Here is a 25,294-nt window from a genome sequence, read left to right on the forward strand (position 1 = left end):
CCTCTCCCGGTGATTCCATTTACGCCTGATAAGGTCCAGTTGGCCAAATCTTGACTAAAAATATACCAAAATAAACAAAATAATAATTTTAAATACTTTATTAATTCTCAAACATTTTACATAATAATATTATTTCTAAAAAATCATCTACATTTCAAATATAATTCATTTTTTATTATTTCTATTTATTTTAACCATAAACATTCTAGAAATTTCTTCTATTAAGATAATGGTAAATAAAAAATATTTTTGCAATAAATATTATTTATTTTGAAAGGAAGCACACTCTTAGAAATAAAGAAAATGGCTTTAATTTGTGCAGTTTATATTAATAATTCAGACTAAACTAGTTTCTAAATTCATTTAATTTTATTAATATTATGATATATTTATTTTAAATGTGAAGTGCTGATTTTACAATAACGATCAATGGAGTGTAGTTCTTGCTGATTTTGAGCAACAATAATTAAAATTGAGCAGAAAAAAATGAGCAAAAACAATGATTTTACAATAATTCGTACAGTTTAAATCTGTTTTTTTAGCAATAAACGTTTATTTAAATAAAAATCGAGGTAAAATATGAGATTTATTAAAATTATGAAAATTTTTTTTTTTATGTTAAAATTATTTACATTTATACCTTAATATTAATGGACGAATTTATTTATTATTTTATTTTATTTCTAAGCAATTTATTTTATTTATTTAAAGCATTAAGTGATTTTGTACTAATGTTTGTGAAAATAATATTATGCAAAACTATTTTATTTTTCGTAAAATTTTATTTTACATATATCTTTTTTATTTATTACTTTCTAGAAAACGGTGAGATAACTACTAAATGCATTCGAAAAATTTATTTTATTTTTATGAAATTCAAAAAGGCTAATTTTCAAATTCAAAGTTCTTTTATTGATTCTGAAATGTTATTTTTCGAATGCAATTATGAGACTTTATATATTTTGAAATATTTGTTGCGACAAACTAGACATTTATTTATATACCTGAAATGAACAAACAGTCAAAAAGTTCCCTTTATTTTCTTTGCAATCCGATTTTTAACACATAATATAATTGATTACAATTATTATTGAGTGAGAAATTGCTAAAGAGCTCTACTATACTTGAAATCATAAATAGTTTCAGTTTCATATTTTTGAAAATATCCTTTAAAAATACCCACTTAAAGATGGTGACTCAGTAATTAAAGATAAAATCTACCTAATTGATTAAATCATGAAAAATTATGTGAAATCGCAACAATTATTTCTTCAAATACAAGTACCTAATTATGATTTAAAGTACATGAAACCCGAAGCTTTATTTAATAAGCCAACACTTTTCTTATACAGGACACCACGAAAATGGCGAACAAAGAGGTCTTCACTATGTCTGCGTCTGAAATTAATACAGAACGTATTTCGGAAGGCACGTTAAATTGTGGGTCCCGGCTGTCATTTTTGAAGATCTTTGACAGTCGTTAACAGTAGTCAAAAGCTTGATAGTCTGACAACCAGTTTTACCGAAGGGTATCGTGTTATAAAAATAATGTTCTCCTAGCCGATATACGGCAACGGCGGTCAGTTTCATTGAAACTGGCCATCTGTAGAGGAATTTGTTTATAGTGTCGTGTGTACAATACACAGGTACACTCTCTAATCCATCACTCTCATAGTTTGGTGGGACGGATAATCGACACGACCTGTGAGAGGTCAGGCGCAGGGGACCGACGGCTTTACGTGCTCTCCGAGACACGGAGGTCTTCGACCTCAACTTCCCGACTCCGGGAAATTTCTAAGAAATTCTTAACAGAAAATCTCAGAAAAGAATTTTGGACCCAGGATTCGAACCAGAGACCTCTCGCACGGCAGCCGCATGGCGCATATACTACCGACCGCGCCACAGAGGTAGTCACTAAGCTAATATACGTACCACTGCAAGTATGTTCCTTCTCCACGAAGCCGTTCTCAGCGTCACAGAGGCAGATCTTGTCGGTGGGAGCGTGCACGCGGAGGTGGGCGGGCGCCGCGCCCGTGATGTTGGGGGTGCCGCACACCAGGCCGTCGTTGCACTCGTCGCTGTTTGCACATACGTGGTAGAGGGCTGCAAGGAAACATACATACATACAAACATACATACATACATAATGTCACGCCTGTAATGCCCGAAGGTTTAGACTACGGGTTCCCAACCTTTTCTTAGTCCGGCACCACTTTTATATTGTTCTTGTTAGCAGGGACCACTATGTAAGTATATTAAAGACTAGCTGACCCGCGCAACTTCGCTTGCGTCACCTAAGAGAATTGATAAAAATGTTCCCCGTTTTTATAACATTTTTCGTTGCCACTCCGCTCCTAATGACCGTAGCGTGATGTTATATAGCCTATATTAACTGCACGTTTGGCGCAGTGGTTTAAGCGGTCACCTCGCCGCAACACCCGTAGCGCCGCGTGTGGTGGGTTCGAATCCCACCCAGGACAAATCTTTGTGTGATGAGCACGAGTATTTGTTCTGAGCCTGGATGTCAATTTATTTATATAAGTATGTATTTAGAAGTATATAAGTATGTTTATCAGTTATTTGGTTACCATAGTACAAGCTCTGCTTAGTTTGGAATCAAATGACCGTGTGTGAGTTGTCCAATGATATTTATTAATGATATTTATTACTATAACCTTCCTCGATAAATGGGCTATCTAACACTGAAAGATTTTTTCAAATCGGACCAGTAGTTCCTGAGATTAGCGCGTTCAAACAAACAAACAAACAAACTCTTCAGCTTTATAATATTAGTATAGATAAAGTGTAATAATCATCCTGATAATTTTAAATTTTAAAGTTATTTGCGGACCACATTTTGACTTCCGCGGACCACTGATTGGGAACCACTGGTTGAGGCAGAGGTGTATGAAATACACAAATGCCCAGGTCGTTATAGAAATGAGTCTACCGCGCTGGCTAAGTGCGGGTTTGGGACGCCGTCAAGAAATGTGTTAATAAACAATATTTAGACATAATATATTTCTATTTATAAGAAGAACCACCTCCGTATCAAGAATGGCTTTTGTGTCGCGGGGAATTTTTACGGATCGCACAAATATTTGTTTGGTGTGGGCATCGAACCCCGACGCACTGATAATAGCGTGGTGATCACCTCAACCATTGCGCCCCGGAGCCGTCATCATGATGTTTTCCTTCTCCTTTACAAGTGTATAATTTTTCTATCACTGCTTACAAAACTCATATTTAATAGTTAAAAATCATTGCTATTCTTTATGTACTACCTTAGATTCTCAACTTCAATAATGTAGTATACATTATAATACCAATATTATAAAGCTGAAGAGTTTGTTTGTTTGAACGCGCTAATCTCAAGAACTTATGGTGTGAATTCAAAAATATTGTATTTTTGAATAGCCTATTTATTGAGGAAGGCTATAGGCTATATAACATCACACTACGACTGACAGGAGTAAAGTACCAGTAAAGAATGTTACAAAAACGGGGAAAAATATGACCCATTCTCTCTTATGTGCTTTAAAATGCTTAAACCACACACCTATCACAAGCTCACAAAACATCATTAACACGAATATAATTAAAAAAACGCGAGCACGCGTGTGAAATACCTTAATTAAATACAAAATAAATATTTCTATAGCTTTATATACCTCAGATCTCAGCGATAAGTCGATACTGTTCGTGTAATAAGTTTCGTGTCACAGTATAGATATTATCGCCGCTAAATACTGAGAGCGTGTTATAATTTTGTAAGAAAACTAACCAATTATTGTAAAGAAACATGGAACTTTCGTTATCGTGGTAAAATGGCGTGCGGTGGTTTTAAATGGTTTGTTTCTGGATTTTCTTTGACGCAGTGTGATTTTGTTAGCTTACTACTGTATTGGGAATACTTTATTCCCGTTTTGGGAATAATGTATTCCTGTTATGGGAATAGGTAATTACTATTTTGGGAATAATTTATTGCTGTTGGGAATGTAAAACTCCAGCAATGAGAATATTTGATTACTGTTTTCTGAATTTATTCCGGTATTGGGGATCCCTTGTTACTGTATTGGAAGTTGATTCCTGTTTTGGGAATGCCTTGTTACTGTATTGGGAATAACATTTTCCCGTTCTGGGAATCTATTCCTGTCTTGGGAATAACTTATTCCTATTTTGAGAATTATTTAGCGAAGTCGCTTGCTTGGTCTTTAGGACCTTTTACATAAAAGATTAAAACGTATTTTTGATGTTCATAAGGAATAGCTGATTTAAGATTGCAAAAATGTTAGCCAGTTAGATCTTCCTTACCTTTATGTTGTGCATCGCACTGTCCATTGACCGGGGGCTGGTTCTCTCCACAAAGACACCTGGTGGTGGGGTCGTAGTGGGTCCTCACGCAGGAGCTGCCCGTGATGCCCGCGCACTCCGCCTGCCGCGAGCATTGCCGCGCTGAAATGTTACACGTTAGTTTGATACATGTATACTCGATATATAGTGTTACTCGATCGAGACAAATGTTGAATATACTCATTTTGGTATATGTATCTACGCTTTATTTACATACATGGTTACTCGTTTAAGTCTACCTAAATTGTATCAATACGCGTATGCTCTATTTCATAATGATACTCGATCGAGCTAAATGTTTGATACAAAAATTTTGGCATATGTATTTACGGTCTATTTACGTACAGGGTTACTCGTTCGAGTCAAACGTAACAGAAGTTTGGATTTAATACACGTATGCTCTATTTCATACAGCAAATTTTCAACAGAATATCACAGACTTTTTGGCTTCTAGGCTCTCTGTGACTAATGACAGCGCTGCTAAATTTGACTTGAATTCATTGCTCGATCGAGTAAAACTGTATGTAATTTAATAGAGCTGGGGGTTAGAGACATTACTAAACAAATGTTGTCTCTCACTTTTGTTTTGGCAATAAGTACTGAAATATTATAATCGCTATTTTATTCTACTCTAAAATGTAGTCCTTTTACTAAAATACCTTTAAACTACATTTCTATGTATGTATGTACCTACTTTATTAGGAACGGTGAAAGAATTTTCCTACAGGCTTCTTATCTTGCTTCAACCTAACTTGCTTTAATACCTAAAGGCCTATTTTAAATTTTAAATAATGCTTTCCAAACTTATAAATAAAATATGTAACTAGTTTAATTTCAAGCCAGAAACACAAAAGGTAAAAGCGTTAATAATACATCTGTCTTTTATGTTGTTACCAAAACTGCTAATTCAAATTAGTTGAGACCGACTCAATTTTAGATTTCATTACAGGGAACAGACTTCCTTTTTAACTGACTTAAAACTTTAAAAAGAATGATGTTCTATATTTCACTCGATTTGTATTCCTACACTAGGCGTTCCTGCTTATATCATAACTGTGAAATGTTACGAGGCTGGATGTTTATAAAATAAATTTAACCCGTTAATGTCCCACTGCTGGGCAAGGGTCTCCTCCCGTAATGAGGGAGGGGTTAGGCCTTGAGTCCACCACGCTGGCCAAGTGCGGGTTGGGGACTTTGCATGTCCTCAATAAATGTATAAAACAAATTTTAGGCATGCAAGGTTTCCTCACGATGTTTTCCTTCACCGTTGGAGCATGTGATAATTATTTCTAATACACACATAACTTCGAAAAGTCATTGGTGTGTTGCTTCGGGTTCGAACCTGAGACCACTTGCGTGGTACTAGGCGGATATTAATGAAACTATGGTACACTGGTAGCTTAGAGCCTAAATTAATTTATAGGATACATTTTTATCCCGGGAACTCTCTGACATGGGCAGAAGCTAGCAAGGGAAAGAATTCAGCTTTCAAACAAGACAATAACCATCAAATTCAGAATAGCAGTTCTATACATCGCTACATACAAGACTTACATATTAATAATTACAACAAATTCTTTTAACCTTCCCCACCTAACCTTTAAGATATACCGCCAACATTGGCCACCAACATTGGTGACCAATGTTTGCAGGCCAACGTCGCGTGTCGAGATATGCAAATGGCCGAGCGACTTAATATATACCTTAGGCTTTGTAAAGGTTATTAGGGAGACCATGAGGGAATGTATAGAGGGATAGTTCTAAATATAGTGCCGTTTAACTTTGAATAAATCTATACTAATATTATAAAGCTGAAGAGTTTGTTTGGTTGAACGCGCTAATCTCAGGAACTACTGGTCCGATTTGAAAAATTCAGTGTTAGATAGCCCATTTATTGAGGAAGGTTATAGGCTAGATATCATCACGCTATGACCAATAAGAGCAGAGTATCGGTAAAAAATGCTACAAAAACGGGGAAAATAATGACCCATTCTTTCTTATGTAAAATAATTTTTCAAATCGGACCCGTAGTTCCTGAGATAAGCGCGTTCAAACATACAAACTCTTCAGCTTTATAATATTAGTATAGATACGCGTATAGGACAGTTTTCTTTTAACACAAATCATGGCCTCCCTACAAATAAGTTTATCACAAGTACATTATTTTTTTAGTTCACATAAATATATAACTTTATGTAAATCTATTACTCTATTAAATAAACCATGTATTTCATTTATATTTAGTTTTTAGACCGTTATAACGTTTACGCACATATTGTAAATTTTATGAGATTTTAGCGCGGTAGTTTTATAGATGGGTGACCGCATTATGGTATTTGAACTGAGCGTCTTCGTGTCTTAATATTCGGAAATGTTGTTTAATGTTCTAGAAATCGCAAATTATGCAAAAGATAATATAGTTATAAAAAGATAACCTGCAAATTATTATAGTCACAAAAATAAAATCTACAAAAAATCGGAGACTCTTAAAAAAAACAATATTTTTTGTTTGAAATTCAATTAAATGTTACTAGTCATGCCAGAAATGTTTTATTACACATACATATATTATGTCTGGTATATTATTTAAGCATCAATCTTTCAGTAAATGTTGACAACAAACCTTATAATCACAACTAACTAATACACACCTAACTTTTAGCTAACTTATCAGATAGAATATTGACAGTTTAATTCAATCATTTCCTATCACTTTACCTACCCGGTAGGTTATCTAACACTTATTCATAAACTACAAAACTGACCTAACCTCTGAAAACCAAACTACTTCAACAGAAAACCAAAAATAAAGTTTTTAGACTGCATAATAGAAAAGGTAATCACTATCTACAAAGAAAAATACACCTTATTGCTTGTAAAACAACGTCGTTTTTAACTTAAACGCTATAGAAGTACCGATTAAAATTTCAAAGCAGATACAGTGGCTCGCACGGCAAGCTAAAAGCCATTATAAGCTGACCTCTCGTCTTGTACAATATAACCTTGCTCAAAGATCAAGATAGACTGGTAATTGGACGGTGTAAATCTACCCGCTTCCGTAACTTATCTTGACAGTGCCATCTACCGTCGAGTAGTGGAACTAGGTTATGTGAATAAATTTAAACCCTTCCATGGACGACGGTATTTATTTTTATTCGATATAAAACGACGTTTTGGTTTCCTGTTTTAAATGTCAAGTGATAGGGAGGTTTGGAATTGGTATTTTTGAAGATATTCGTTTAATGTCATTGAAAAGTATTAGACTTGGAAACTTTAAAATATGTAGAAACTAAAGGCCGTCCGCGACTTCGTCCGCGTGGAAACCCTTCCCGTGTAAATTCCAATCCCTTGGGAACTCGGGGATAAAAGGCCTATGTGTTATTGTGGGTCTTCAGCTACCTATATACCAAAGTTGATCGTAATCGGTTCAGTAGTATTTGCGTGAAAGGGTAACAAACATACATACATTCATTCTCACAAACTTTCGCATTTATAATATTAGTAGGATGACTGTCCCACAGCAAAGCATAAACACACCTAACAATCCAGGTAGCATAAAACCAAGATTTTTAGATCATTTTTGTCATATGATAACCAAAAATATATTCTAAAAAAAAGTTAAGCAAAAGCCTTTTTTTGTCGAAGATTGAAAAAAACCAAACCTACGTTGTCTATAGTAACTTTTGACATTAACAGACTCAACTCTATGTATTGTTTATGGTAATGAGCTACAATTTGCTTCGTATTTTTTCTTTAACACCGTTTTATCTGCATAATTGCTTCAAACACGGTTCTTTTAAAGCTTTTAAACAATAATATATATTTATCTAGATTATACGTCACTTTTCTTGTACTAAATTTTCTTTTAAAAATGATAATTTGACAGCTCCTTACTCTATGCGTCATAATATGGCGGGAATTTTGTATATAAACGGATTTTTTTCGCGGGAGGTAATTTTTTGAGAATTATGATTTTTTAAAACTTTAATACTTATATTACTCGTCTTGGCTTCAGCCTTCTTACGCACGCCTTTTAAAAGTCAAAATTTCCGATACATAGACAGACAAGACCGAAATGTAAAATAAATATAAAATAATCTTTATATACCTACTATTATATAAATTAATGACGCAGTTAATTAACAGTATTTAACAGTAAAAAAGTAGGAGAGCATTATTAGTGAGATATATGAGAATTTTTGGAAATTCCACCCCGAAACGGATAATATTCTACGTGCACAAAGCCCCGGGTGTAAACCTAGTTACTTTATAATGCTTTACCAAAATTCATTGAGAAACAGTTGCGTGTATGAAAGTATTTCAAAGGTGTGAGTTATTGCGTATTACTCTCATACGTATTGTTAATTAATTAGTACTGTTTCTTTACTAAATAAGTCACAGTTTAATTTATTTTATTTTATTGAGTAGACTTCTCAATTCGGTCGGTATGTTTTAAATGTATGTTACACCGATTAGCCGTGCCTCGGAGAGCACGTAAAGCCGTCGGTCGTGTGCGCCTGGCCTCTCACTGGTCGTGTCGGTTATCCGTCCCACCAGACTATGATAGTGATGGAATAGAGAGTGTGCCTGTGTAATGTACACACACTTAGACACTATAAACAAAGTCCTGCATCGTTGGCCAGTTTCAATGAGACTGACCGCTGTTGCCGGATACCGGCTAGGACAATATTATTATTACACTGATTATGGGAACCGACTTCAAACGTATCAAAATTTTAATTATAAAGTACTAGCTGACCCGCGCAACTTCGCTTGCGTCACATTAGAGAATGGGAGCAATTTTGCATCGTTTTGTAACATTTTTCACTGGTACTCTGCTCCTATTGGTCGTAGCGTGATGATGTATAGCCTATAGCCTTCCTCGATTAATGGGCTATCTAACACTGAAAGAATTTTTCAAATCGGACCAGTAGCTCCTGAGATTAGCGCGTTCAAACAAACAAACAAACAAACAAACAAAGAAACAAACTCTTCAGCTTTATAATATTAGTATAGATCTGTATGAAACAGGTCACCGTCAGCTGTATAAGCCGAGTCACTTAATGTTCTAAATTCTGAATGTTGTATACCTCCAGCCGCGAGCCTTTATACAAAGTTGTCTACTGAGTTACACACGCATAGAAGTATTTAGCAAAGAGGTTTCAGGCCTTTGGCATTAAAACTAAATCTATACTAATATTATAAAGCTGAAGAGTTTGTTTGTTTGAACGCGGTAATCTCAGGAGCTACTGGTCCGATTTGAAAATATCTTTCAGTGTTGGATGAATATATAGCCTATAGCCTTCCTTAATAAAGAGGATACTCTTTATTAAGGAAGGCTATAGGCTATATAACATCACGCTACAACCAATAGGAGCCGAGTACCAGTAAAAAATGTAACAAAAACGGGGAAAATTTTGACCCATTCTCTTATGTGACGCAAGCGAAGTTGCGCGGGTCATAACTAATATTTAGCAAAGAGGTTTCAGGCCTTTGGCATTAAAACTAAACAATGAATATACATGAAATATCGATCTCATACAAAATGGCGTCTTTTGTTATGTAAATGTAACGTATTTTAGCAATTCATTGTGCTTGATTAAATGGCAGAATAATGGCTGTAATATTAAAACCTTGTGTAAGAATGGCATTGACAGAGGAGTGGTATAAAGAATCGACCATCACGATGGTTCGAACCCGAGGCAATACACCAATGACTTGTCCAAGTGATGTGTGTATCTATACTGATATTATAAAGCTGAAGAGTTTGTTTGAACGCGCTAATCTCAGGAACTACTGAAACTACTGTTGGATAACTACTGATGAAAAACTAATGTTGGATAGCCTATTTATTGAGAAAGGCACGCTTCGACCAATAGAAGCAAAGTACCAATAAAAAATGTTTGTAAAACGGGAAAATTTTTGACCTATTCTCTCTAATGTGACACAAGCGAATTTGTGCGAGTCAGCTAGTTATAAATGATCACTTGTTATAACGGTGAAGAAAAACATTGTGATGTAACCTTGTATGTCTGAGAGTTGTTTAACATTTCTTGCGGGCATGCAAAGTCCCCACACTTGGCCAGCATGGTGGACTTAAAGCCTAACCCTTCTCTCGTTAGGAAAGAGACCCTTGCCCAGCGGTGGGATAGCAATATATAAAAGTTCAACTATCTAACTATCACGGTTCATTAGATACAACCCGGTGACAGACAGGCAGCAAAGTCTTCCGTTAGGAAACACTAAAAATAGTTTTCTCGCAAAATGGAACGCAAAAAAATATACGCCATTTTTATTTTTCTCATTTTGACGTTTGACATTTACGTCGGCCATATATAAAAATGATCTGTTATCTATGTTAGCATGCGACGCGGTACCTATTCGTACCACAAGAAATTTGACCCGCCGAGGTCGACTATTATCGATATGGGCTTACAAAACTTAAGAAAAGTATTGTTTTATGGTTATAGGTCACATGGCCTAGTGGTAGACGGGAAAAAACTATGTTTAGTGCTTTTTTATTCGAAAGTATGAGGCTTTTTGGTTAATAAGTATGATAAACGTACTTAATATGCTTATTCCCGAAAAGGATTGATAGCAAACGACTGGTTGTAAAAAAATGTTGTACCTCACGTAACGTAATGATAAGACAAATAAGATTATGCTTGAATACTTTTTTTATTTCATACAAGACGTGAAAACATCGTGAGGAAACCTTGCATGCCTAAAATTTGTTTAATACATTTATTGAGGGCATGCAAAGTCCCCAACCCGCACTTGGCCAGCGTGGTGGACCCAAGGCCTAAACCCTCCCTCATTACGGGAGGAGACCCTTGCCCAGCAGTGGGACAGTAATGGGTTAAATTTATTTATTTTATTTATTTATACAAGACGTTGCCAAGTTGTCTGCCGCGAGATCCAATAAATGCTTTCCTTACCTTTTCAACAAACATATATTTCAATCAATGTAGATAAAACCTTTAGTGAATATTCATTGCAACTTTTATCACGAATTACTGTAGGTACTGTCAAAATATAAGAATAGATATTTTGTCTAAATCCAAAAATATCTGTACGAAAAATGTGTTCTTGAGTTTGTTGCAAAAGGCTTAACCAATGACGAAACAGATATTGTTTTATAAAGTCGAGTAAAGGCATGCAGAGTGACTAACCTCGCAACGTTTTTTTTAGTAAAATGTCACAAAACTAATTCTCTCAAACAATTTAGTTGCAACAACACTGACTGAAAACCTGATTATAGCATAATGCAGGCATGAAAACGACTCCCAACCTATTTCCATGCAAAATTTCATGAATACCGGTTCAGTAGTTTACGCGATAAAACGTAACAAATAGATCTACACAGTTTCTATCGCACTTGTGTAGTTGACTGGGTTAACGAAAAAATATTTAACTCGTATTCGTAAAAGGTTCACCTAAAATGCTCAGACTACGTAGCTTTTTTCGTAAATAATGTTGAAAGTGTAATTATTACAGACTGAAACATATTAGACACTCATTTGATACCAACAAAAATATGATATAGTGACGTCACTACGTCGTATTTCTATACTAAAATGTGTTTTTGACAATTCATAAAGAGTAGCTGATTTGACTGGTAGGCAACTACCGTTTCACAACGTAACTATGGTTTAAAATACAATAACTCTACATAACCGAGACGTTTTGACAAATGGTTCTAATATGGGCTCAGTATTTTTGACAGCAAACGTCAAATTAATGACTTACGTTTGAAATATGGACGCAAATTGTTATGAAGCATGTTACTGATGGATTTATATATTGACTAACTATTGCCCGCTTGACTGTAGTTTTTTTTTTATATAATACAACTCCCGCACTAATAATTGCTCTTGTGTTGCTGTGATTTTCACAAACATACAAACAACGGACACAAAGTACAACCAGACCCGAAACAACTATTTGTGGATCACATAAATATTTTTTCCGTGCCTGAATTGAATCAATGACCGAAGTAGTGGTAACTGTAGCTAAACTACTGCGCCACGGGGGCACTCAAAAGTTACATGGCTTACTGCTCTGATATGAAATAGGCTGAGAAATGACATAGGCTACTTTTTACCCCGCGAAAATGACGCATTCCCATAGGAAAATTCAGGTGGCGGACGAAGTCGCGGGTAAAAGCTATTAATCAAAAATTAAGTTCCTATAAATTGAAAGCAGGTTTATAACCTGAACTTTTGATTACCAGTCAACAATATATCGGTAAGTGAACTGAAAGTTAATAGTTATTTGTCATGAAGGCAATAGTTCCAGGTCATGTACTAATAATAGCTAGGCATTTCTGTTATTTATAGTTTCAAGTTAGCGTTATAATTCAGTAGCACGATTCTCTTACATCATCAATGATTTATACTTATTAGAAATATTGTTCAATTTGACGATTAAAAGGCCAGGAGTTTGTTGGCAGCTCTTCTCATTGGCCCTACTTTCCGAACTGGCGATAAATTCACTCTCTGGAGTACTATCATAAGTGTCAGTATTTGACCTAAATGAATAAATTATTTGATTTTGATATGCATACCTTCAAGTTAGTGTAATAATTCAGTAGCACGATTCTCTTATAGTCGCTACTTTCGACTATCGAGAGTTTGACATTCCAAAGGTACTGCGAGAATAGCTTCTAAGACGCCCGCTAGAGGCGCAAAATTTCGATAGCTAGTCGGTTGTCAATAGTCAATAGTCGAGTATCAAGGGTTTGACATTTAAAACGTACTGCGAAAATAGTTCCTACGGAGCCCGGTAGAGGCGCTGAACCGATTGCCATACAAATTTGATTGCTAGCCGATTGCCGTGAGCCGGTTGTAGGTAGTCGATAGTGGTAGAGAAACGCTGTGCTGAATTTTTGATTATAAGTCAACAAACGTAAGTTAACAGTTATTTGTCATGAAGGCTATAGTTCCAGGTCATGTACTAATAATAGCCAGGCATTTATATTATTTATACCTTCAAGTTAGTACTGTTATAATTCAAGTTTGTTGAAGAAGTAGGTTTACTAAAGAACTAGTTGCTATCCACGACTGCGTATTTCTTTATTTAAAAGACTACTCCCGCAATAAGAATTGCTCTTGTGTCGCGGGGACTTTTACAAATGTACAAACAACGGACACAAAGTACAACCAGACCCGAAACAATTATTTGTGGATCGCACAAATAATTGTTCCGTGTGGGAATCGAACCCACGACCAGCGTGGCGACCTAAAACCCTGCGTCACGCGAGAGAAGATTAAATAAAGTATGTATAAAGAGCTAGACGGATTAGCAGATAAATAATGAAAGTAGTACCACAGAATAATAAGTACTATAGTACCGTACTCTTAAATTTAATCAGATGTGTTTCTGGCTTCAAATCAACCCTTCCGAATGAACGAAAGGTACATTTATCTATGTATTCACTTAATTCTAGTAATTTTTAATGAAATATAATTTTATTCATACAAAAAGTGGAAATAATAGTCGTTTTATAAACAGTTTTATAAAAATCACCCGTCTATGTTAAAAATAGGTTAAATAAGAAAAGTTTTCATTACTTACCAACAAAATATGAATAAAATAGTTAAAATGGACAACATTCAGAATGAGGAACTATCTACAAATATTAAAAGAAAAAAATTGCCATAGATAAATTGAAAACTATCATATTTGTGTAAACTAAAGTGTTTAATATCAAGATGCTTAAAATTTACTCTCAATTAATTAATTTTACAAAATATTGAATTAGTATTTGAGAAAAATAAATATGTTTCGCCTCTTTAACTGAGTTTTATAGAAAAAAATACTGTGTATTAAAAATATTAGTGTGTTTAATAATAATATATTTAATAAAAACTTTGTTTATTGCATGCGTAAGCTTTGGTCACAAGTTTCTAAGCAAACCAGTGCAGTGAAAATGAAGAGCAAAGTGTAAATAATATTTTACATTAATTACAATGAAGTATTCGTTCGAACTTGATGTTTTGTTTTGAGAATATTAATTTATAATGTTCTGAATGAAAAATATGGAATACTGTTGATATTTTAAAACGAAATTAGGTAACTATTTGTTAAAAATGTTTTTAACGATATTAAAATAAAATGTTCTTTTTAAGTACAACAATAATGAAAAAGAAGAATGTCTTTTTAACCATTAATAATAGTTTTTTAAAATAATTTAAGATATGTCTGTTATATTAAGCTTTCTAAAATGGCAGTTAAAATTAGATTTAATATATTTTCATATTAGTTTAAGGTCTCGAATATGATTTCTAAAAGACAAAAATAAATTCTGATTGTCTAATATTCTACTTCTATTATTTTTTTCATACAATTAGAAAAATTATCAGCAAAAATGCCATTTATTTTCATCAAAGTCCGAACAAATACTTTTAAAACTTACCCGGCGGTGCCGTAGGGGCTGCTTTAGGCGCCTGAGTGTTGGTCTTTCCGAAAGTAGTCAGCGCTTCTGTAGTCGCTAGCCACCCAGAGAAAAGCAGCGGCAAAATGGCCGCCGCGGCTTGAAACCTGCACCACATCTCCACGCGCCAAAATATACGCATAACTTTTGACGTTTCACTAACTTTTTTAATTTAGATTTTTTTTTTCTTTTGCCTTTTTTTCGGTGGGTTTTTGACAGCTAGTTATTTTTTAAATTTTTTATTCTAATTTGGTGTAAAATGGAAATGTAATTTGTTTTTTTTGTATCTAGTTAAAACAAAATTGTGATTCTTTTCGTGAAATTTTGCAAATACTAAAATGTTAGTTTAGAATTTTGTGAATTTGATTTTAACTAAATTTTGTAGAAATGCACGAGTGCTTTTTTTATTTGAAATATTGAAGTGAAAACTATTTGATAGAAAATATTTGGAGTATTTTTGAAACATTTTTAAATAAGTCAAATCGCATATCCAAAAATGTGATTTTTTAATTATATTTCGCCATATTTAGTCCCAATTAGTCCCTTAAAGATGTGGTGTAGGAGTAAAGTAGAATTTTGTTCGTAAAAGTAAATTTTGTTTAGTTTTTATGCCAATTGTATAAAATTGAGTTTGTTTAGTTTCTGAAAAGATGTAGCGACGCATTTTTTGTTTTAAAGCTCATTTATGGGTTTATAATAAAAAAAAATATCAAACCTACGCATATATGTTTCAGGACTATTATTCAAGCGAAACCCGGGTCTCATAATGTCCCTTGAAACGTTCTTATATCAGATTCACATTAAATATTTGGGATTCTCTGCCATGATACAGACATCATAATTTACGAAATACTATCAAATTTTCTATGGTAACTGGCAGTTAATATAGACAAATTTTACGCGTATTTTAACTTTTATATAAAGTCTGTCTAAATGTTAACTGTCAAAGTTCTTAGGCGCTGTCTCCACGGGCGAGAGAATCGCGGCGATATTATCGTCGTGCCACGTATTTCTTTACACTCTCTATGGAACCGTCTCCACACGGCGATAATATCGCCGCGATACGACGAGTGGCAACGAGCGTGCGAAACGTCAATACATCGTCGCTAGTCGGCCGCGACAAGCAGCGAGCGCGCTGTCAAATGCAGCGTCATTTGTTTTCAATGTTGCCTCTTGTTTAGAGAAGCTTTTTAAACAAAGAAAACGCGGGCTACGAGTCGCCGCGGAATCGCAGAGATTCCGCGGCGACTCGCGACGATACGCGGCGGAATTATCGCTCGTTCGTGGAGATTGTCCGACGATACAAGGGCGGACTCGTCGCGATTCTCTCGCCCGTGGAGACAGCGCCATAGTTTTCAGAAACGCGCTGCCATAAATGAGCTTTGATTACAGTGTTTAGTTTCTTGAGTATCTCTGAAATAAATGTACAATTAAGGCCTAAGTGCAACTTGACCTAGGACACAGAGAAAGCGCTGTAAAAGCCGCAGTATGTATGTGTGTAGTGTATAGGCTCCCAACCTTAAACAAAGAAAAAACTCAGAAAAAAGGCCCTTTTCTTGTCTGTGTAAAGGGGGCTAATCAAATCAAGTCAAATCGAACTCTTAAATCTCAAGCTAGGGCATGATTGAACACTGGTTGAAAAAAAACTAATAGGATTGTTTGATGTAGATTATTTTCATTTCAAACCAGTGTTAGATCACGCGCTAGTTTGACATTTGAAACTACGATTTGACTTGTTCGAACCAATCGAATTTGATACAACTCGATACTGTCGGGAGTAAGACTGCTGGTGCGGGCGAAAATACGCATTACAGGAAAAGGGGCCTAAGAGTTACAAAAATGAATATTCTACATTTATTTTTTATCCAAATACCGCTCCTTTAAGACACGTTTTAGTGAGTAAGGAGGTTGTATTACTCAGTTGGGAACCTACAGTGTATAGTATGGAAAAGCTAACATTTTATTATCGTATTACTCTTACCCGGGGACACAGTAGTAGTCGCAGCCTTAGGCGGGTCAGTGTTCGCCTTTCCAAATGAAGATATGCCAAAACATTCGACTCCTAGCATATTGAGCCGAACCACAAATAAAACAGACAGAAAAGCGACTATTTGTCGCTTACACGGCATCTTTTCACTTAATACCTTTTGCCTTTTAAAAAGTAAATCTGTGTCTTTGTTCGAAAGTATTGTCTATGAACAAAATGGCGGATTTTTGGCGCCAATTTCTTGTTATGTGATTGTAAGCAGTGGTTTTTTTTTCAGCCAGACAGCTATTGTTTGTTTTTTGTGTTGTTCTATAATAATATTTACTTAGATATAATATGGAAGTGCATTTTAAATGCACGATGGTTTGGTGATGTGTGTGTGTCGTCTAAAAAATGATCTAAAATGCCGGTTGCATCTTAAAAGTACCGGGTTTCCTACGAAAATTTATTTGAAAATTCTTTCATTAAAAATCTAATGACGTTAGTTTTAGTATAGTTAAGCATATAGACAATCTCTCGTATTTGTCAATAATTTCGTTTAAAAAAATACAATATAATATTTATGTACAACATCGAGAAAAAACAATAATTTGAGAAAATAAGTAAATAAGTCACGTAAGTATTTATTAAAAAAAAGTAAAATAGAAAATTAATTTACATCAAAAAAGGTTAAATGTCAAAATTCGTTTCCATTCGAAGCTAGCATTCGTACTTACGTTAAAAAAAAAACAATTAAAAAAGTCAAAAAATATTTACATTTCAAGCATATACAGGCTCTTTATTATTTCATTGCTTTAATTTATATACAAAAGTTTCATTTAGTTATATTTTTAGGGTAAAATTTAGTCCCATTATACGAAAAAAGGTTCTTACCCGTAGGTGGAGTGGGCGATGGCGTATTTATAGGGTTATCTGTCTTTATAACACCAAACACAGGACTGAAAGCACCCATAGCCATTCCGATCATCGCAAACGCGATAAAAATCGTAAAAAAACATTTCCGAGACATTTTCAAATAACTAACCAATTCTGCAAAATAAATTTCGTTAATTTCGAATTTTGGAGGGAAAATATTGAAAAAAAATATATTATATTTACACTATGTACAGTTGCAACGGAACTTTTTTGGTAAAAAAATATTGTGTTAAATGTCAGTCAGCCTGTGACACCGGCTAGTGTGAATGCCGAAACGTCAAGCTGGATTAAATCGCGTTTATTCTCGTGACAGTCTGTAAAGTCCTGGGTAAACATTTTTTTATATAATGGGACTAAAAAAATCCATGTACCTGTAATTATTTACAAAAAAAAAACATTCAAAAACATTGTGTTTTGTGTTTCTATGTGTTGTAGTGTTTTCTAAGAGTGTAAGGTGTCCCATTATATGAAAAAACGTTACCGGGTGGTGTTGTTGGAGCTGCTGAAGGAGGTTTTGTATTTGACACTCCGAAAGTACTCAAGGCTTCAGAAGAATAACCAGCCAGGGAGGCCAACACCAAAGGCAGAATGGCCGCGGCAACCTGCTTCCGGCACATCTCGAAAATTGCAAACATTTCCGCTTTTCAAATTTAAATTTCAAGGTTCGAATATTATTTTAACGGTTACGAATTTGGATTGCGATTTGATAGCGTCAAACAACTTGTGTGTTTTGGAAAATGATTTAGATTGCAATTGTATAAATGTGATAATTACAAGAATTTTGATTGTTGCTAATTGTGTTAAGTTATTTGGCGCATATTATTCTGACAGCTATTGTCTACTTATTTTACACAATTTTAACTGTATTTCTTTAAAACAGAGGATTAAAAGTTTTGCTCATATAAGGACTAGGGAGGCCCTTGTCAAAGTCAAAGTCAAATATGCTTTATTATATGCATAAACTTAAACAAGTATTCGACATCGACATTTTTATCTACCACTTTGCTTAGTAGAGGAACGATAGATATTTAAAATTTATGACATGAAACCAACTTTCAGAGAAAGCAAATGAACGGTTATTTTATTGGTATATTCTTATATTATCATTTCCCTTTGTTCATTTTTGCAAAACCAAGCAAAGAAAATATAGCGAAGGAACTTTGGTCAAGCAATTTTTTATTGCACCTGCAACCGCTGTTATCAAGTAGTTTTTAGACCTAATGTAATTTAAATTGTATGAAATTAATTTACTTGAATAAATAATATATTTATTCATTCTTTTTTTTATGATAGATGGGCCCCAACTAGTAGGTGTTAGAGCTATCTAACTGCTACACATCAATACTTAATATTATAAAGCTGAAGAGTTTGTTTGTTTGTTTGAACGCGCTAATCTCAGGAACTACTAGCCCGATTTGAAAATTTTTTTCAGTGTTAGATAGCCCATTTATCGAGGAAGGCTATATATCATCACGCTACGACTAATATGAGCAGAGTACCAGTAAAAAATGTTACAAAAACGGGGAAAATCTTGACTCATTCTCTCTTATGTGACGCAAGCGAAGGTGCGCGGGTCAGCTAGTCAGTACTAAACATATTCGAAACAATGCGTCACGTTTTCAATATAAACCAATCAATTTCAAGTAACAATTTAATTAGCTGTCAGAATAATAAATCAAAAGATTGATGAACAAAATGGTGGACGGAAGTGACGTCTGTACAAAAGTCTTCTTTGTCTATGGCATAGAACGTGTGTTGCCAGAATATTAAATATACATACTCCTTATTCATAAACGCTTTTGTATTCTATCCCTTTCACTCTAAAAGACAATAGCCAGTTGCGCTCATCGGTCGGTAACCTAATTAAGCAACCCATATCGCGGTCATTCCATAGATGGGTGACCGCATTGTGGTATTTGAACTGGGCGTCTCCGTGCTTCGGAGGGCACGTAAAAAGTCGGTCCCGGTTGTTGCCTATTAAGATAATAGTCGTTAAGTCATGTCAAAGGATTTCGGGCTTAAACAACTTTGACACTAGGTTGACTACTAACCATACGATAAGAAGACTAGAAAAGTTCTACATATAGTATGGAAAGGGATAGAATATAAATATTTACGAATAAAAGAGTTTAATAATTAATTAAAATAGCCTGTAATGATTGCACACTTAAATGTTTCATGAAAGGAATCCCTAAATACAGTAGTCCGACGCTATGATGCTACGCGGCGTAGCGCTATCGTAGCACCTGCGTAGCATATAGCTACGAAAGTCTACAAATTTAAATTTAGTCAACATTTCAGGTCTTTTTCGTCCATATAACTTATTTTTCGATGAAATATAACATCACAATGGAACTTATCATTCCTGAAGGGTCTTAGAAACAGTTAAAATACAGGAGCGAAATCGTAATACGCACTTTTTACCCGACATCGCGAGGCAAAGGTAACATTCGTTATAGACCAGTGGTTCCCGACCAGTGGTCCGCGGGAGTCATAATATGGTCCACGAATGATCTTAAAATTTTAAATTTTCATTGTGATTACTACACTTCATTTTTAATATATTTTTACATAGGTTGTCCCTGCTAACAAGAATAATATAAAAGTCGTCCCGGACTAGGAAAAGGATGGGAATCTCTGTTTCAGACCAAGCATCAGACCCTTATATAACTTGAATGGTTCTCGACTGTAAATCCTTCTATTCTGCCTTTTGTTATATTCCAAACTATTATACTTAATCTTTTTTATTTTATTTAAGTTATTAACTAGTTTGTTTTTTCAATTCTTGTTTTTACCCAGTAGGTTTTTTTAAATAATTATTCAGCGTCTTATCTTCAAGGCCTGATCCCTCTCCCATCCCGAGATTTCGCCCTTGCCCAGTAGTGGTACGGTAACGGGTTAAAATAACTCCATTTCAGTAAAAAATATAGTCCGCAAGTCTAACATAGTGCGTGCCAAGTTTGAGGGAAATCAAATTTGAATCGGTTCAAATTTCCGCTCACGCACGTGTTATTTATTATACCTCTATAATACCATAGACGGTTCGCTCTGTACCATAGATTGGTATAGACTTTTACCGACATAGCTACCTACTTACTTGTTACAAAAATTCGAACTACATTTATTTTGCAAAGTTCTTTAACCAGAGGGAGAAGCCTATTTCTAAGACTTCCCTGTCTGTCTGTCTCCAGGCTGTATCTCATGAACCGTGATAGCTAGACAGTTGACATTTACACAGATTATGTATTTCTGTTACCGCTATCTATACTTCTATACTAATATTATAAAGTTGAAGAGTTTGTTTGTTTGTTTGAACGCGCTAATCTCAGGAACTACTGGCTCGATTTGAAAATTTTTTTCAATGTTAGATAGCCCATTTATCGAGGAAGGCTATATATCATCACGCTACGATCAATAGGAGCAGAGTACCAGTAAAAAATGTTACAAAAACGGGGAAAAAATTCACCCATTCTCTCTTATGTGACGCAAGCGAAGTTGCGCGGGTTAGTTAGTATACTAAAAAACAGAATAAAAGAAATAAAAGGACGAGGGGCCTCTTGAAAATTGTACACTAATCATATTTTTTGGGGTTTTGTACATAATACTACGGAACCATATTTATGGGAATCCAACTCGCACTGGGATAGTTTTTTACCGTATATTATGACGAAGAAAAGCCTATGGGCTACTTCAAATGTCTTTATTTATTGTGTGCCATTTGTCTTTTTACTATATGAAAGTCGCCAGTATTTGTATAATACAATAGTATTTAGTATGTCATATGACTAGACTCGAGACCTATCTATACTTATATTATAAATGCGAAAGTAACTCTGTCTGTCCGTCTGCTACTCAATCATGCCTAAACTACTGAACCAATTTGCATGAAATTTGGTATGGAGATATTTTGATACCCGAGAAAGGACATAGGCTATATATCATATACCAGTAATTATGTTACAAAAACGGGGAAAAATTTCACCCATTCTCTCTTATTGGACGCAAGCGAAGTTGCGCGGGTCAGCTAGTTTAACTATAATCACCACATAGTATAAAAAGTCACTTGCCACAGTCTGTCCCTATGTATGTATGTCTTTAAAACCACGCAACGTATTTTGATGTAGTTTTTTTTAATAGATAGTGTGATTCGAGAGGAATGTATATGTGTAAATTGTTAAGGAGTTTTGTAAAATTACTTTTTAAACCGGGGCGGGCCGCTAGTAGTTATTAGACTGAAGTTAACGCGGTTCAAGCAGAGATTTATAAATATTGAACTATTTATATAAGCCGTTGTAATTACGAAAATGTTAAAACGAAATGATACTATACTTTTATATCTTTACTAATATTATAAAGCTGAAGAGTTTGTTTGTTTGTTTGAACGCGCTAATCTCAGGAACTACTGGTCCGACTTGAAAAATTCTTTCAGTGTTGGATAGAACAGTTATCGAGGAAGGCTTAAGGCTATATATCATCGCTACGGCCAATTGGAGCAGAGTACCAGTGAAAAATGTTACAAAAACGGGGAAAATTGTGACCTATTCTCTCTTATGTGACGCAAGCGAAGTTGCGCGGGTCAGCTAGTATTCTATATCAAAAGATTGTAAAACCTGTACCGAAATTCCTAGCATTGCTTGAAAGATACGCATAAAGAAACTCATTGAATCATTTGAAAGATATACATAATCATCGAAAAATAATTATTTAGAAAGAATCATTACAGGCCATTTTAAAACGTGAAAAGAATATATACAATTCCATTGTGTTATTGCTGTAAACGTAAAAAAAAATTGCAGACATATTTGTTTCAAAAAACACATTTTCCAGTTTCATACCTTTTGAACAAGTATCGAATAACCTTTCCATAAGATAGTGACAACATATGTAACTGTCAGTTATCTCTCTGTTAAGTTAACCGAGACTTATTCAGAAGATAAACTGGGAGTTAAATTGATATTTCATTTTAATATGATTGATGAACATAATATTTTTAAAATGCGTTGTTAGTTTCAATCATGACCGGTAGATGGCGTTGCATTGTATTTTTTTTTAAATTATGTTTTTAATTTGATTGAAATTACGTCAGTCATGATTAAAATCTACTTAAACGCGTTTTTACTTTTATTGTTTTGTTTTAAAATATAATATCAATGGGTTTTATTCTTTAAGGTTTTTACATTAATTTTATTTTCTTTCGATATTCTTTTAAATAGGACTTTTACATAAGGGTTTATCCACACCGAGCGTAAGCGTTGAAGTTATCCTTTTCTAAAATTTGTTGGCATAACTAACTAATTATGATGCTTATAAATTAACCTTTACTAAAATTGTTTGGTAATGTTCACGGGAGAGCTGTGATTGGATACCTACCTACCTTTCGCATTAATAATACAAATAATATTAACTAAATATGAAGTGTATTTTAAATGTTTTAATCTTCAAAAAAGGGGGCCAAAATTGAGTAGAGAAATCGAAAGAATAGTAAGGAAGAAGAGGTATAGTAAGGAAAGAAAAAGCACTCAGAAAATGTCTTTAAGTGGTTTGAAACATTATGCCAGCAAAGTCGCGGGCCAAATTTAGTTAAGTTAGAAGGTATTATCTTATCAGATCTTATGCAATATATTATGTAACTCTTTTTCTTCGTATTATGGACAAGGTTGAAGAGCTATTTTGAGCAAATTACGTAGATTAAAGTTCACTTTTCAGGAAAACTGAACTTCATGGATTGTTTCTCAAAAACAATATCATTATTCTTTGAATAACGTTAACTGACGATAAAATTAGCTCTAAAGGCTGATTATAATCATCAACTAAGTCAAGTTCTTAAAATATCTTAAAACACAAGAGGCTTCTCATACAAAACTAATGGAACAAAGAAAACTGGCTGTCTTTTCATTAGATTTATATTGAACACATTACTACCTAACTGCTGTGTTTTTGAGAAATAAAACATTCCATGCTAATACTAAACGTGGAATAAGGACAAGATGAAGAAGAAGACGTCGCAACAAATAATATGCAATACGTAATTCATTGTATGCTAAATGTGAACATACCCTTATTTCAACGAAATAAAAAAATCTAATTATGATTTTTTTAGTTCAATAAAATGGCGGCCTTCTAATTTTTTTAATATTTATTTTAAAGAGATGTTTAAATATTGTTAAAAGGTTTATTCTATAGTAAATTAAATACGTAATTTATAGTTATAATTAACTGTACAAATTATGTCCACCAATCATATTTTTTATATAATACAAAATTACATACATTTAGTGCAAAAAGCAGCTGTGGGTCTTAATATTAAAAATTAAAAAGCATTTAGACTTAAATACTCGAAAAATAGTTTAAAATGTCAACTGTCTAACTATCACGGTTCATGAGATAAAGCCTGGTGACAGACAGACAGCGAAGTCTCAGTAATAAGGTCCCGTTTATACCCATTAGGTTTGAAACCATAGAAATACTTATTCCCGGTTTCTGAGGTACATTTAGCGGTAGTTTATCTATTCAATAGCGTTTAAACTCATATAAAAAACGCTATTGAATAGATAAACTACCGCTAAATGTACTTAAAAACCGGGGGTTAGTTTGTTAATTCAAAAGTTCCGTAGCATTTAAAGTTTCGCATTGTTGGCAAGTTAAAATAGTTAATTCGAGTATTCAAATCTACAAATTCTTTTGCACATTTCTTTATATTGTATATAAATAACTACACTAATATATAATTGAAACCCTGTTTCTTGAAACTATTTCATTTAAAATACAATTTAAATTACCATTTATAAGATTCATACTGATTAAAAATTACATCCACCATTTTGAAAATGTCCAAGAAACAGAATTCCCGCGAAACGCAATTCGAAAAAAGAACACCAGTGCGAAAGCGTGCGTTTGCTTTTAAAAAAAGTATATTTATATAATTTTTTAATTTCGTTATTCCATTTAGAGTCAAAGTTTTTTTTTTACTTTAGAACTCAGTACTTTAGAACAAGGGTTTTTTAGTTATTTCACTTGCGGTGTTTTTATAATACTGTGTAGTTACAATGATTGTTGCACTGTCGAGCGTTGTAGTAGGACGGAGTTTGACGCGGTACTAAGCAAGGCAAAGAGCAGGCAAGGTTAGTTTCTTTACATACAGGCTGGTTTAAAAAAAGTTGTGAGGCCTACCATAGATTAATAACTTACTTTTTTAACGGCACGTTCGGCGCAGTGGTTATAATGGTCACCTTGTCGCAATAACCGTAGCGCCGCGTGTGGGGTTCAAATCCCACCCAGGACAAATACTTGTGTGATGAGCACGAGTATTTGTTCTGAGCCTGGTTGTCAATGTATCTATATAAGTATGTATTTAGAAGTATGTAAGTATGTTTATCAGTTAAAGGGTTACCGTAGTACAAGCTCTGCTTAGTTTGGAACTAAACCGTGTGAGTTGTCCAACAATATTTATATTTTTTAATACATAACTATTTTCTATTTTCCAACACCCTATATAGGGTATTAAATTAGGGGTAGCAGCCACCCCTAGTATATTATATCGAAGTTAACGTTTCGGGGTCGAAAGGGGGCAGTAGGGGGTGGGGGTGAAGAGGGGGGAGGTAATA

The 25,294-nt window shown here is 34.3% G+C and overlaps 1 protein-coding gene across 7 annotated transcripts; it reads right to left on the bottom strand.

The window, feature by feature from the left end:
- Window positions 1-125: 125 nt before the first annotated feature.
- sosie (oogenesis-related protein sosie) lies at window positions 126-24,774 on the bottom strand. 7 transcript variants are annotated; one of them, XM_076133771.1, is made up of 5 exons: window positions 24,675-24,774; window positions 16,770-16,939; window positions 4,315-4,455; window positions 1,933-2,103; window positions 199-1,398 (listed from the first exon to the last, which is right to left on the bottom strand). In XM_076133771.1, exons 2-5 carry the CDS (start codon window positions 16,915-16,917, stop codon window positions 1,325-1,327), a joined length of 534 nt encoding a protein of 177 aa, XP_075989886.1. In that variant the 5' UTR covers window positions 16,918-16,939; window positions 24,675-24,774; the 3' UTR covers window positions 199-1,324. The 7 variants fall into 7 exon arrangements, with proteins under 7 accessions (XP_075989880.1, XP_075989886.1, XP_075989883.1 ...); XM_076133768.1 differs by having other exon boundaries at window positions 16,770-16,980; window positions 24,736-24,773; XM_076133769.1 differs by having other exon boundaries at window positions 24,736-24,768.
- Between the last annotated feature and the right edge of the window lie 520 nt (window positions 24,775-25,294).

Source organism: Anticarsia gemmatalis, chromosome 30, assembly GCF_050436995.1.
Source record: "Anticarsia gemmatalis isolate Benzon Research Colony breed Stoneville strain chromosome 30, ilAntGemm2 primary, whole genome shotgun sequence".
NCBI classification, from domain to species: domain Eukaryota; kingdom Metazoa; phylum Arthropoda; class Insecta; order Lepidoptera; family Erebidae; genus Anticarsia; species Anticarsia gemmatalis.

Excerpts from the sequence above, each read along its gene's own strand:
- sosie (XM_076133765.1), bottom strand. The coding sequence starts at position 14,930 with ATGCGTATATTTTGGCGCGTGGAGATGTGGTGCAGGTTTCAAGCCGCG. Across the intron at positions 2,104-4,314 it reads GTGCGATGCACAACATAAAG|CCCTCTACCACGTATGTGCA; the intron begins GTAAGGAAGATC and ends GTTTCCTTGCAG. Across the intron at positions 1,399-1,932 it reads GAAGGAACATACTTGCAGTG|ACGCAGACATAGTGAAGACC; the intron begins GTACGTATATTA and ends TATTAATTTCAG.